We start from the raw sequence: 15129 nt of genomic DNA on the forward strand, positions 1-15129 counted from the left end.
GAAGATCCCACATGCCGCGGAGCGGCTGGGCCCGTGAGCCATGGCCGCTGAGCCTGCGCGTCCGGAGCCTGCGCTCCGCAACGGGAGAGGCCACAACGGTGAGAGGCCCGTGTACCGCAAAAAAAAAAAAAAAAAAAGAAAGATATAAACATCCCTGCCCTGACTGCGTAAACGTTTAAGGTAGACCTAGTTCTGGATTCCTGAGTCAGAATCGTCCAGTTGTCCATGACCTCGCAAGGCCAGAGAAGCAAAAGGGGAGGTTTCTATTCTGGAGAGGAGAGAGTGGACGGCACCCCTGGTTTGGAAACATGACAAACCGCGCCTGCATTTACAGAAGCCACGCGAACGGGAGGATGTCCTAGTGCTACTCCGTGTCACACACACACCCTGGGGACTCACGCGCAGCCCTAGTTGTCGGCGCCCAGCTTGGAGAGGCCCCGGCGGAAGTTGTGCAGGTCATCGATCTTCCCGTCCAGCACCTCCAAGAAGCTCTTCAGCTCCACCTTCAGGTGGCGCTGGCGGTACCTGCTCTCCTCGATGTCCGTCTTCAGGGAGCGCACTTTGTCTTCCAGGTTCTGATTGTCTCTCTCTGCCGCCTGAAGCAAAGCGAGAGAGAAAGAAGGGTCTGGGGACAGAGCGGGAGGAGCCCCGCTGAGACCTGCGACAGCCAGACTGTCCGTCCCCCTCGGGCAGGCCTGCCTCCTTGGAGGTGTTACGTGTCCTGCCCCCACCCCCCTGGCATCGGGTGTGTGCCCCTCCTTCCTGCTGTTCTCTGGCAGAGGTGCCAACGGCCAGCATCTCGCCTTAAAACAGAGAACACAGAACTCAGCGTCCTGCCCAAGGGAGCCTGGTGCTAAGTGATGCTTTCACAAAGTGCCCAGCAGAGAAAGCCTGAAATCCCAGCACATGAGGTTTTCATGTGGTGGTCAAGCCCAGGGTGGTAAGCAGAGGCCCCCTTTGGGTTCCATTCTGGGAGAGAGTGAGAAATAACACAAATGGAAGAGTGACTTGTTTCTCCCGGTTCCACTGAGAAGGAGAGGCCTCCTCGGCCCCAGGCCAGCCTCTGGCCATCAGCGGGGGAGGACTGGCCGTGCCAGACACAGGGACAGTGGGTCTGTGCTCTGTCTGTCCCATGGTGTTGCCATGGAGACATTCAAGCTCCCAATGGCGGGACCGCTGTGAGTCCAAATAAGAGCTTTCATCTTATGGGCATAAAATGAGAATTTTTGAATGGGTGTACAAGAACCAGTTACTAATACCAAGGTTGTGTACCTGAACAAAGTGCTCTCGAAGTGAGCAGAACCTCGGAGGTGAAGGAGGACCTGAAAATGCTCCTTCAGAAATGGAGCTGGTGGATCAGAAATCTGAAGCCAGCGGAGGGGGCGGGGCGGGGGGGGGGGGCTGTCCAAGGTCGTGTCCAAGGTCACCGGCTGGGGAGGTGCAATAGCCTCTGGGTCTTAGGCTCTTAGCCCTCCTTTCCGTCCCCTGCTCCGCACCCTTCTGTGGTTCTGTAGGGACTTCTGTGGGCAGGAAACAGTCACCTACACTATGGTTATGCACAGGACACCTTCGTATAAGTGAAAAAAACAGAAGACAAACACTGCTGAGTCCGCACCCAGGAGCAAAGCTGGCATCTGGCATGTAGTTAGGCTGGCTTTTTAGGAATACAAAGTCTCTCTTCTTTACCAAGCCAGGCGTGAAAGGGAGAGGCCTCGGAGAAATGGGTAACACAGTGGATGCCTTCTCATCTGAGCCCAGGTGGACGTGCTCCCCGCCCTTACCTCTAACTTCTCAGAGACGTATTCACACTCTGACATGAGCTGAGGTATGATTTCACTTTGTTTTCGGAGGTCTATCAACTCCTACAGGAGACAGAAATTGGAAAAAGAAAGTGAAAGCAAGTCAGATAAAATGTATTCTTGAAAATCCCCAACTCGTGCATACAATAATGGAAGCAGCTTTTGGAACCTGTGTTGTCTGCATAAATAATAATGGCGATGATGTTATACTTAACACACATGAGGTAATTCTAAAGGCTGAGTATGTTCCATGAATTAATGCATGAAGGCTGTACACCACCATGAAAAGAGAAGTATGATTCCTGTTTCATAGATGGGGAAACCAAGGCTGAGAGAGGATTGGTAACTTGCCCATGGCCTCCACCCTCTGTATACAGTAAGTCCCCTACATATGAACCTTCAAGTTGTGAACTTTCAAAGATGCACATGTGCGTTCACATGTCCAATCACGTAAGTCAGTTCACGTGTCTGGCGTACACTGTCACGTGCATGCATCCTCTACAAGTGGTTGTGCATTTGTGTACTTCACTGTACAGCACTGTATAGAGTACAGTACTATAATATCTTTATTTCATGCCCAGGATGTCCGGAAGCAAGTGTAAAAGCAGCAGTGATGTAGCTGGTACTACTGTACTTTTCAAAGTACTGTACTGCAAGGTTAAAAATGTTTTCTTTGGTTTTTGTGTCTGTTTTTTATGTATTATTTGTGTGAAAAGTATGATAAACCTATTACAGTACAGTAGGATACAGCCGATTGTGTTAGTTGCATACCTAGGCTAACTTTGTTGGACTTAACGAACAAATTGGACTTACAAGTGCACTCTTGGGATGGAACTCGTTCGTGGGTAGGGGACTTGCTGTACTTAGCTGTCCTGTCCCCCAGAAAATAAATGACTGTGTGACAGGGGGTTCTCACTGCATTAATTTGACAGCAGAACACAACTTCTGATAAAAGACCACCTATGAAAGTTTCCGAGTGCTTTTGTAAATGTTCAGCTCCCTCTTGGATCTGAGTGACTGACTATAGAATAAGTACAACAAGGAGGCTGCAGAGGGTAGTGGTCAGGCCTTTGCTCTGGACTATCTGTGCCTTGGTGTAGCTTTTGGCTCTGTCTCTGTGCTGAGGTCCGGGCAGCTGCCAGGGCCGGTCACATGCCCCACACCTGCCTGCCGTGTCCTTGGGTGGAGATCACCAGCCATGGCCCAGGGGACGTCGAGCAGCACCGCTCAGAGCCCCACTACCCACCGTCTCCTTTTCTCGGAGTTCCAACTCCAGCTCCTCAATTCTTCTCTTCAACTGGGTATTCTTCTCCTTCTCTCTGTTTATCTCGCTGCACTGCTCTTCCAGCTCGTCAATCTTTAATTAATATCACATGTTAAAGCAAGGATGCCAGTTCACTTCAGTCATTAAACAAAAGATCACCACAGCTCTTTTAAAGTAAACCATAAATTAACCCACTTATAAATTTTTCCTTGTGGCTACAAACAAACTCCACGGGGCTCCCCCTGGGCTGTTTGCTCCTGCTGGCACAGGATGCCCTCATTTAATACCAACAAAGCCACAGAAGTCAGAAAACCTGGCTTCAGTATGCTCTGGGCCCCTGGTTTTCTCTCAGAGTCACAGGACGGTAGCTTTAGGTTTGCTTTAAGGATCTGTCACAAGTCGGGGCCAGACGTCCCATGAATCTATCTGCTTCTTCGCAGAATGACTGTCACATCATCTTAATCATGCCCTGAATGATTCTGTTGCATTTCAAGGGGTTAAGCGAGCAGGGTAGAGAACCGAGCAACTCTGTGGGGCGGTGGCTACCAACTGGGACTGGATGACATTTCAAACGTTTTAAATCAAGATGACCTTTCCCCACTGGTGAACGCAGAAGGGGCCTGGCCCGTGGGCCTCTTCCTGGAGAGGTGACAAGTGCAGGCTGAGGTATATCCCCAGAGTGCATCTTTCCTTCCCAAGCCTGACACCTCTGACACTGGGCACTTCCCAAGGGCCAAACCATGGGTGCAGAGTGGACGGCAGGGGTGTAACCAGCAAGTAACACAAGAGCACCATGTTGATGGGGTTCCCCACAAGCAGGCAGCGGCAGTCCTCAGGGTGCAGGGCACTAGGTGGTCAACATGAGGACAATTCTCAGAGGTGACCTGCACCAGCCCTCAGGATCTGAACCTCCAGCCACAGGAGCCGCCGGAGATCCCACCAACATCCACATCCCACCCTGGGAATCAAGTTCCCAGTGCTTCCCACCCGGGGAGCGGGTTCCACTGTACGCGCTTCCCCCTCGCCCCGCCCCCCGCACGGCTCTTTGGTTCTTACACTCAGAGGCGAAGAGAGAAACTCAGCTCTTTGCTTGGAAAAAGAAAGAAAGGGCGATCAATCCCTCTGGCAGGCAGATCGGCCCAGCCTCAGAAGGGAAGGTGCAGAGTCAGCACCTGGCCTGCGCCCCTCACCATCAGCACTTTATGAAAAAACAATACGAGGTAGTTTCACGTGCCACCTGCTCCGAAGTAAGAAATAGAGGAATGGTTTCCAGGGGCTCCACTCAGAACGGGTGGGCGGGTTATAAACGGGGGCAAAGGGGAGCGAGTACCAATCTCAAGGCGACCCGTACCCTGAAATCCTACACTTACGGAGCAGACTGTGTTCACCGACTGTGGGATAAAAGTGCTGACCAGCAAAACAGCACAGCAACCCCAGGACCTCACCTGGGGACCCTAAAACGACCGCATCAATTCAGCCCAACTCCAGAGCATGAGCGACTAATTACAGGGAAGGGCGTGGGTGAATTCTGAAAAAAATCAAAAAGCTCCGATGTCAGGGTAGGAGGGTAGAGGGCACACGAGGGCTGTCCACATCCACCTACCTCACACGTCAAGGGCCGTATTCCTTTCCTTGCTGCCTATCTCACATTTTTAGAAAGAGCGGTTTGCTGGGAAACAGGGTTTCTGAGCAATCACGCCTCACCAGCTCCTGAATCTATTTTCTTCACTCACTCTCTGGATACCTTTTCTCTACCGAAGATCACGGAACCACAGAAAATGCCAGAGGGAGGCCACCCACAAAAGGCCAACCCACAGCTCGCGTCAGAGGGTGATCGATCTTTGCGAGAGACAAACCTGCAATCTCCCATTGATTTCTCTTCTCCTTTGCGATTGCAATTTTAAAACCTGGTTCAGGAAAGGTAATCAGTCAGTTCTGTACCTAGTAGCGTTCCCACTAAGGCAGGCAGGGAGGTGGAGGAGAGGACAAAGGGAGAAGCAGCGGGTCTTCCTCCTGCCCCTGGGACATGGGACCGAGGGCCAAGTGGGAGGCAGTGGGGAGAGGAAGGTCACGGCCGCCCTGGCCCTCCCCACCTTGTTCCGGAGCCGGTCATTCTCGTCGCGGCAGAGGGTGAACTGCCTCTTCCACTGCTCCACGCTGGCCGCCGAGTCCTGCAGTGCCGTGGTCAGCCGGGCGTTGCTCTCCCGCAGGGTCTGCAGCTCAATCTCCCATTTCTTCACGTTGGCGGCGCTGCAGGGCGGGGGCCAGGCGGTGACCGGGAGGGTGGGCGCCGTCCACCCGGCTGCCCTGGGGAGGGGGGACCCGGCCACCCCCTCAGCCCATGCCTCGGGGCCACACCCTCTCCCGGAGGTGGCCTGGCGGCAAGAACCACGTGCTGAGCGGGCCTGGCACCTCCCTTTAGTGGGAACATGCTGCCTTGTTGGGTGATTTTCTCAAGGCCATCATTTTAGAAGAGAACAGAATTCTCAGAGAAGGAAGAGATGAAACTTAGAATGAACTCAGCCATAAAAAAGAATGAAATCATGCCCTTTGCAGCAACATGGATGCAACTAGAGATTATCATACTAAGTGAAGTAAGTCAGACAGAGACAAATGCCATATAATATCACTCTTATGTGGAGTCTAAAATATGACACAAATGAACTTATCTATGAAGCAGACACAGGCTCACAAACATAAGAGAACAGACTTGTGGCTACCAAGGGGGAAGGGGCTGAGGGAGAGATGGATTGGGAGTTTGGGGTTAGTAGAAGCAACCTATTATATACAGAATGGATAAACAACAAGGTCCTACTGTATAGCACACGGAACTATATTCAATGTCCTGGGATAAACCATAATGGAAAAGAATATAAAAAAGAATTTTATATATATATATATGTGTGTGTGTGTGTGTGTGTGTGTATAACTGAGTCACTTTGCTATACAGCAGAAATTAACGCAACATTGTGAATCAACTCTACTTCAGTTAAAAAAAAAAAAAAAGAAATAAACTAAGAATGAAGCCACAGGGCTTCCCTGGTGGCCTAGTGGTTGAGGGTCCGCCTGCCGATGCAGGGGATACGGGTTCATGCCCTGGTCCGGGAGGATCCCACATGCTGCGGAGCGGCTGGGCCCGTAAGCCATGGCCGCTGAGCCTGCGCGTCCGGAGCCTGTGCTCCGCAAGGGGAGAGGCCACAACAGTGAGAGGCCCGCGTACCGCAAAAAAAAAAAAAAGAATGAAGCCACAGACCGTGGTAGAGACCCCTCCCCCATCTGCTCCCTACTGACCCCTGGACACAGGACTGTCCTCTCCTGCCCCATGTCCGTTCCTTCCTGAAATGAGCCTCAGGGGTGTAGGTTCTGAAGTGCTTGGGTGGACCCCAGGCCCTCTGACCCTCTCATGAAAGCTGCGGACCCTTTCAACAAGCTCCTGACACCCCCTCTCTGGAGCCCAACAACCCCAGGTTTAAACAAACAGCCTGGGTCCAGATTTGAGAGCTGAGGACTTGAGGACAGAGGAGACAGGGGCTGGGAGTCCCCTGAGGGCAGAACTGGGGTTCCAACCGCAGCAAGTGTGAGGGAGCCCTGGCCGACCCTAGGTCACCTCAGGTGCGAGGGATGCCGCCACATGATCACCAAACCACATGATAATCCTCTGTGATCAGTGAAGTCTGAAAAAACAAACTGGAATCAGGTTCCCCTCAGTTGCTGCTCCCATTCAACACTTCTTTTGTTTCCTTGTTTTGGAGGCCAGTGTTCACTGCAGCACTATTTACAATAGCCAGGACATGGAAGCAACCTACATGTCCATCAACAGAGGGATGGATAAAGACGATGTGGTACAGACAGATAATGGACTATTAGCCATTAAAAGGAACAAAACTGGATCATTTGTAGAGACAAGGATGGACCCTGAGACTGTCATATAGAGTGAAATAAGTCAGAATGAGAAACACAAATATCACTAATATCGCTTATATGTGGAATCTAGAAAAATGGTAGAAACGAACTTATTTGCAAAGTAGAAATAGAGACACAGACGTAGAGAACAAACGTATGGTTATCAGGGGGTGAGGGTGGCGGGGTGGGATGAACTGGGAGATTGGGACTGACACATATACACTACTATGTATAAAACAGATAACTAATGAAAACCTGCTGTATAGCACAGGGAACACCACTCAATGCTGTATGGTGACCTAAATGGAAAGGAAATCTAAAAAAGAGGAGATATATGTATAGTTGATTCACTGTGCTGTACAGCAGAAACTAACACAACATTGTAAAGCAACTAAACTCCAATAAAAATTAATATACAAAAAAAAAAAAACCACCTCAGACTTAGCCACTCTGAAAAACAAAAGAAAGTTTTTGGTTTCTAATCAATACTGCCTGGCTGAGGAGAGTTCTGTCTCTAAAGGCTTCTTTTTTTTTTTATTTTAAAAATAGTAAATACAACTGTATTTTAATAATCTGCATTATCTTTCATCCACCTCAAGGTCCTAGAACTGTGATAGGAAAATATATACTTTTGGTTTCAAACACCACAGACTGAAAACATAGCAAAATATTATTATGTGATTAATTTCAGAGTCAATGATTGAGCTGATTTCGGGAAATGGCTTCACACCCATTCCTGTAATTCACTCGTCCATTCAACTGGGATTTAAAAACATTTATTATTTAAAAAAAAAATTAAATTAAATAAATAAATACATAAAAACATTTATTTTTAGGGGTGGAATGTTTTCATCCAGGCAGCCCACTGTGACTCAACCAAAAACAGTCCTCATGATCACCTGATGAGTAAAAGACGCTGGTCACAGTTTTGTCCTTTGAAGTACCTGACAAAACCCAGGGTCCAAAGAAGGTGGCTGAATCTAAGGGTCCTATGTTCTTTCGGGAATTCCTAGGTCAGATCACAGGAATTAAGCTCCACGCACTGGTCAGGCCGGCTGGGTTGCAGAGGTGGGTGCCTCTGGGAAGATTTACCAGCCACGTGACCTTGGGCAAGGACTCACTGTACCACCTGGGACTCAGTTTCCTTACCTGTAAAATGGGGGAATTAATATGATAGAGTTCTTAAACGGGGCAGGTCTGGGGAAAGCAGCTTCTCAGCCACAGAGAGGCTGGGGGAAGCCGGCCGAGTCCCCTGCCAGGTGAACAGAATGACCCCCAAAGACAGCCATTCTGAAGATGCTCATGGGGCCAGCCTTACACCGTGAGGCCCAGCCTAGCCTTTGGGAAACAGGCCACATTCTCAAGATATGAAACCACAAGCACAGCTAGTACAGTCATTAAAAGTTAAAATCTTGATATCGTCATGGGGGTTGTGTTAAATTTGTAGATCAATTTAAGGGAAATTGATACTTTTTAAAATATTGAGGCTTCCTACCACTTCCCAATAGGCTTTTTCTATTTGTTGAATTATTCACGTATGGCCCTCAAAATCATTTGAGTTTTCTTCACAAAGATCCTGTACATTTCTTAAGTTTATTCCCATGTATCTTATGGTTCTAGTTCATATTGTAACGGAAATCTCTTCTTCAAATGTACAGTCTATGTGATGTTTGTTTGTATATAGAAAAGCTACTGATTTTTGTGAGATTTTATTTTCAAGATAGTTTCTTAGGTTTTAATGTTTTTCAGTGTTATCATATATGAATAAATGATAAATTTGGCTTCTCAAAAAACCAAAACAGGGACTTCCCTGGTTGTCCAGTGGTTAAGACTGCATACTCCCAATGCAGAGGGCATGGGTTGGACCCCTGGTTGGGGAACTAAGATCCCGCATGCCTCATGGCACAGGTCACCCCCCCAAAAAAAATGAAACGTAAACACTGGGACAAGGACTTCCCTGGAGGTCCAGTGGTTAGGACTCCACGCTTCCATTGCAGGGGACCCAGGTTCTATCCTTGGCTGGGGAATTAAGTCTCACAAGTCTCGTGGCACGGCAAAAAAAAAAAAAAAAGCACAGGGACACCTTTCTCTTTCTCACACACACACACAGACGCTGATGTGCACAGAGAACAACCATGAAGGCAGCTGGTCTTCCTTTGGCCAGGAGTCAAGACCAGACGATCTGAGCAGGACCCAGTCTCCTTTCCCAACTTCCTGAAACCCTCCCCAGTGGGAAAGGCTGCAGGGAGGTGCTGACCTGGGAGACAACAGCACCTGGATTTGAACATGCTCACCTCTGTGTCAGAGCAATCTTCAGCTTGTTGTTCTCAGACTTGAGGTGTGTGTTGGCAGGACCCGCACAAGACGCCTTTTCATCGTCCGTTCCGTTGATGCTGGATGCCTGAGTGGAAGATGGGGTTTCACACCCAGGTTCCTGGCCAGACTGAATCACCTGCACACCTTATCGCTTGTCCTCACAGTGGAAGCAAATCAGGCATGATGAGGAACTGTGTGGTTATGAGTGTGGGAGAACCAATGCATCCAACCAGAATGCAGCAAAGACTGACAAGTCCACAGACTAATAACAAGACTATCCATGGAGACTCCACTTGGAGTCCAGACAGCCTGTGCATTTTACCCACAAGACAGCACACAGGGCCGTTATGCAGAACCTTTTCACTCAAACTTTACGGGTAAACCTAACAAGCCCGGATACCTGATCTCCTTAAATAATACAGGACAGAAGCCACAGATTAAAAGAGGGTGAGGGTTTTAGGGACTTCCCTGGTGGTCCAGTGGTTAAGACGCCATGCTTCCAATGCAGGGGGTGCAGGTTTAATCCCTTGTTGGGGAACTAAGATCCCACATGCTGCAGGGCATGGCCAAAAGAAAAAAAAAAGTGGGGAGGAGGGTTTTAAAATAAGAAACAGTGAATGAGTTAAGAGAAAAAGTATAAGAAGCTGAGATGACTTAAAAATCCCGAGGCTACAGAGAGATGAACACAATCATTTGAAAAAAAAAAACAAACCAGGAATCAGATATGGGTGTCTGCGACTATTTAGCAATGTTATGAATATTCTGAAATGTTTTCTGTAATAAGCCATACTACATGGAGGTGAAACCTCATCTGGTCTTGGATAAGATCTTAGAAAGATTTTATTTAGCCTCCAAGAAGAGTAAAGGCAAAAGAAAGACAAGAAGGGTATGATGTATGACTAAACTTTTACATCGCAAAAAAGTGCCATAAACTATATCAGAATGTAAGCAACAATGTGGGGGAAATATTTGCAATGCATACTAAAAACAAAAATGCTAATACCCTTCCTATACTAAAAAACTCTTAGAGTCCTAAACTTTTAGAGTGAGGCTCTGAAATATTTATGGATGAAATGATGTCTGGGACTGGCTTTAAAATAAAGACGGAGGGAGAAGGGGGTGTAGATGAAACCATTGGTCATAGAGTCCTAATTGTTAAAGCTGACCTATGGGGTCCATGGGGGTTCATTTACCCAGTTCTGCCTAGTTTTGTATATATTCAAAACTAGCTATGTTAAAAATAAAGTTCTTGGAAATGAACACAAAAAAGCAGAAAGGATATGCAATTGACATTTACAGAAGAAGAAATACATAGAAATAATAAACAAAAAAATTTAATCTCACTAGTAAAGAAATACAAAATTTAAAAAGCCAATAAAATACATTTTTCTTCTGTCAAATCAACAAAATTTTGTTGGGGGAGGGAACGGGAGGGAAAAACGTTCTCATTCACTGCTGGTGGGAGTCACAATTGTACATTTCTGTAGGGATGTTAGCAGTGTGTGTCAAAAGCTCTCAAAACATCCTACCCCTTGCTGGGAAAACTGGACAGCCACGTGTAAAAGAATGAAATTAGAACACTCCCTAACATCATACACAAAAATAAACTCCAAATGGATTAAAGACCTAACTGTAAGACCATTCACTATAATACTCTTAGAGGAAAACATAGGAAGAACACTCTGTGACATAAATCACAGCAAGATCTTTTTTGATCCACCTCCTATAGTAATGGAAATAAAAACAAAAATAAACAAATGGGACCTAATGAAACTTAAAAGCTTTTGCAAAGCTAAGGAGACTACAAAACAGGACAAAAAGACAACCCTCAGAATGGGAGAAAATATTTGTAAATGAATCAATGGACAAAGGATTAATTTCCAAAATATAAAAACAGCTCAGGCAGCTCAATATTAAAAAAACAAACAACCCAATCAAAAAATGGGCAGAAGACCTAAATAGACATTTCTCCAAAGAAGACATACAGATGGCCAAGAAGCACATGTAAAGCTGCTCAACATCACTAATTATTAGAGAAATGCAAATCAAAACTACAATGAGGTATCACTTCACACCAGTTAGAATGAGCATCATCAGAAAATCTACAAACAACAAATGCTGGAGAGGGTGTGGAGAAAAGGGAACCCTCCTGCACTGTTGGTGGGAATGTAAATTGATACAACCACTATGGAGAACAGTATGGAGCTTCCTTAAAAAACTAAAAATAGAATTACCATACAACCCAGCAATCCCACTACTGGGCATATACCCTGAGAAAACCATAATTCAAAAGGACACATGCACCCCAATGTTCATTGCAGCACTATTTACAATAGCCAGGACATGGAAACAACCTAAATTCCCATTGACAGATGAATGGATAAAGAAGATGTGGTACATATATACAATGGAATATTACTCGGCCATATAAAGGAATGAAATTGGGTCATTTGTAGAGACGTGGATGTATCTAGAGACTGTCATGCAGAGTGAAGTAAGTCAGAAAGAGAAAAACAAATATCGTATATTAATGCATATATATGGAACCTAGAACAACAGTACAGATGAACGAGTTTGCAGGGCAGAAATAGAGACACAGATGTGGAGAACAAACGTATGGACACCAAGGGGAGAAAGTGGCAGGGGTGGTGGTGGTGGGATGAATTGGGAGATTGGGATTGACATGTATACACTAATATGTATAGCATGGATAAGTAATAAGAACCTGCTGTATAAAAAATAAATAAAATAAAACCAAAAAAATATATTGTTGACCAGAAAAAAAAAAAAAGTCCTACCCTTAACCCAATACTTCCACTTCAAGAATTTATCCTTCAGAAACCATCAAATGCACAAAAGGTGTGCGAGAATGCTTAGCAGTGTTATTTATATTAATGAAAAATTAGAAACAACATAGATGTCCCAAATTATAGGAGGTTACTGGAATAAGTTGTGATACAAAAAAACACTGGAATACTATCTAGCCATTAAAAGTTTTGAAAAGGGATATTTTAAAACACAAGGAAAGGATCATAACAAATAAGTTTTTTAAAAAGGATTAAAAAGAATAACACAAAAATATACGGGAAAGCTATATTAGGAAGAAACACACCAAAATATTAACAAAATTTCTTTGGTAACTCTTATTGTATAATAATCTTAGCATTCAAAAAAAGAAACAAAAAACACAGAGAAAGTCCTTAGACTATGGACCATTTCAAGTGCCCAATTCTACAGATCCTCAGCAATTACTTAGTACAATAATTAGTATACTAAATTAACAGTATCATTTAGATGTTATTAAAGATTATTTACAAAGATTCAGGAAAGTTTCTGTCCACTTGAAGTCTAATACACATTCATTTCCATAAATCCATAGGGGCATCTTTTATAGGATTCAGCTTCAGCTATTGCTGACGGCCAAGTCTAGGGTGTTGATATTGACCACTCAGGATGCCTATGCCTCCTGTTCTCTTTCCACAAGCTGCCCCGACATCCATCCATGGCTGTCCTGGCCTGGCCATTCTCCACCCCACAGCCTCCTCTCCGATCTTCCTGCCCTCAGCTCCTCCCTGACTTCCTCACCACCCGCATGCAGCCCTCATGTCAATTCCTGATCAGTAGCCATAAAACATCTCCAATGTCTTCCCATTATCCAACAATAAATAATTAAGTAAGAATGATCCACCAATGAAGAATTCCAGGTCCTCCACAGTACCTCCAAGTGCATCTCTGTTCCTCCCACTGTGCACCTCACCCCCAGGCAGGCAGACACATGGCTGCCTTGCATTTACATCATGCTTATCCCTAATTCCAGTCCCCAGCTCCTACGTCTCGTCAGGTCTCCCTTTCCCTGTCTCTCTACACATAACTCTGTCACTAGGTCAAGGTTTCCACCTACCACTACACACCCCAATCTAGACATCAGGAAGGCAGGTTTTTTTTTTTAATAAATTTTATAGATTTGTCTTTAAATTTATTTATTTATTTTTGGCTGTGTTGGGTCTTCGTTTCTGTGCAAGGGCCTTCTCTAGTTGTGGCAAGCGGGGGCCACTCTTCATCGCGGTGCGCGGGCCTCTCACTATCGCGGCCTCTCTTGTTGCGGAGCACAGGCTCCAGAAGCGCAGGCTCAGTAGTTGTGGCTCACAGGCCTAGTTGCTCCACGGCATGTGGGATCCTCCCAGACCAGGGCTCGAACCCATGTCCCTTGCATTAGCAGGCAGATTCTCAACCACTGCGCCACCAGGGAAGCCCCGGAAGGCAGGTATTTTTCTTTCAGGTAAAATAGGTCCCTTTTAGTCAATTATCACACTTTTAAGCAGAGAGATAACTCAGTTTCTGGCAAAGCCACATTTACGTTGGCTAAACCAGAGCTGTTGGAATACCAGCTTCCACCTAACTTTGTTATAATAGGGAAACAGACGAGGACTCTCTGGCATCGATCAAGTTTTCTCTGTCATGGGCATAGGTACCTGCACTTGTCCATGAGCATCCTTCATGCAGACCTCACCTCCCAACACAGAAAGAAAACACTTCACCTTGGCATTCGTTTTTAAACCTTGACCAGAGGACATCCCAGACCAGGGACATGCATTAACTCTAATCTCATCAAACGTTTTCCATCCAAAATATATCACCACATCCTGAAAAATTCAAGAGTCTCTTACATGTCACATTCATCTCACTGTGAGTAGGCTAACAGTTGAAAAAGTTTTCAAAATGCCCTACTGCGAAAATTTCCTATTTCTTGTCAAAAGTGACAAGGAACAAAGAGTCTCAATCACTGATCACACCCATTCATTTTACAGACAAATTACTTACTTGGGAATGATTGCTCGAGGTCTCGATTTTCTCCTGGGATTTGTCTCTGGCTAGTCTGGCAGCTTCTTTCACCTCCTGGAATTTCTCTGCAAACTGAACATGAAGACGAATTATTAGGGATTTCCTTAACCTTACACATGGCTGATATTCAGAACCTACCTTTATTATTTTCCATTCATTTTAAGCCAATAAATTCTGTATAAATCCAGAAGAAGGATTTTATTTGAGATTAAAAAGAAATGAATATAATGAATGCTTTTTCCAAAAAAACCCCACTACTGGCCAATGTCAGATCTGAATGAATTTCTAAGATACTGAAGCTAGATTTGATGGTGAAATATTAAAAACACATACCTCTGGCTAACAGCACCTAGTACAAATGCAACGAAAGAAATTTAGATATAGTGCAAAAGGAATCCATGAAAAACTTCATAATCCCTATTGAAAGATCCAAGAACTCTTACAAGTCAATGTCATGAAAAACAAAAACATCCAAAGAGTTGAGAAGGAACGGTCCTAGATTTTAAAAGCCTAAGATATAAAATGGCAAAATGCAACGTGTAGCCTAGGACTGAGTCCTCTTTTGAACAGACCAAGTAGAAGACTTCTGGGCAACAAGGGGGGAAATGTGAGCATGGACTGGATAAGATGACACCAAGGAGTTACCTCATTTATTTATTTATTTATTTGCGCTAGCTGCGGTGAGCGGGGGCTACTCTTCGTTGCAGTGCGCCGGCTTCTCATTGCACTGGCTTCTCTTGCTGCGGAGCACGGGCTCTAGGTGCATGGGCTTCAGTAGTTGTGGCTTGCGGGCCCTAGAGCACGCAGGCTTCAGTAGTTGTTACGGCGCTTAGGCTCAGTAGTTGTGGCTCACGGGCTCTAGAGCGCAGGTTCAGTAGTTGTGGCGCACAGGCTGCGTTGCTCCGCAGCATGTGAGATCTTCCTAGACCAGGACTCCAACCCGTGTCCCCTACATTGGCAGGTGGATTCTTAACCACTGCGCCACCAGGGAAGTCCAGGAGTTAT

At 45.8% G+C, this 15129-nt stretch overlaps 1 protein-coding gene across 12 annotated transcripts in view; it reads right to left on the reverse strand.

Moving 5' to 3' along the window:
• HOMER2 (homer scaffold protein 2) overlaps positions 1-15129 on the reverse strand; it is a 112679-nt gene that overhangs the window by 19282 nt on the left and 78268 nt on the right. For 5 of the 12 annotated variants that reach the window (XM_067030001.1, XM_067030000.1, XM_067030006.1 and 2 more), the window contains exons 4-10: positions 14104-14196; positions 9261-9367; positions 5157-5370; positions 4920-4970; positions 3046-3156; positions 1782-1862; positions 400-596 (exon numbers count right to left, since the gene is read on the reverse strand). In XM_067030001.1, coding sequence (XP_066886102.1) covers positions 408-596; positions 1782-1862; positions 3046-3156; positions 4920-4970; positions 5157-5370; positions 9261-9367; positions 14104-14196 — 846 coding nt within the window. In that variant the 3' untranslated portion in view covers positions 400-407. The remainder of the gene's footprint in view (positions 1-399; positions 597-1781; positions 1863-3045; positions 3157-4919; positions 4971-5156; positions 5371-9260; positions 9368-14103; positions 14197-15129) is intronic. The other 7 variants (XM_067030004.1, XM_067030009.1, XM_067030005.1 and 4 more) reach the window with 3 other exon arrangements.

The sequence above is a fragment of the Kogia breviceps genome, chromosome 3 (assembly GCF_026419965.1).
Source record: "Kogia breviceps isolate mKogBre1 chromosome 3, mKogBre1 haplotype 1, whole genome shotgun sequence".
Lineage (NCBI taxonomy): Eukaryota > Metazoa > Chordata > Mammalia > Artiodactyla > Physeteridae > Kogia > Kogia breviceps.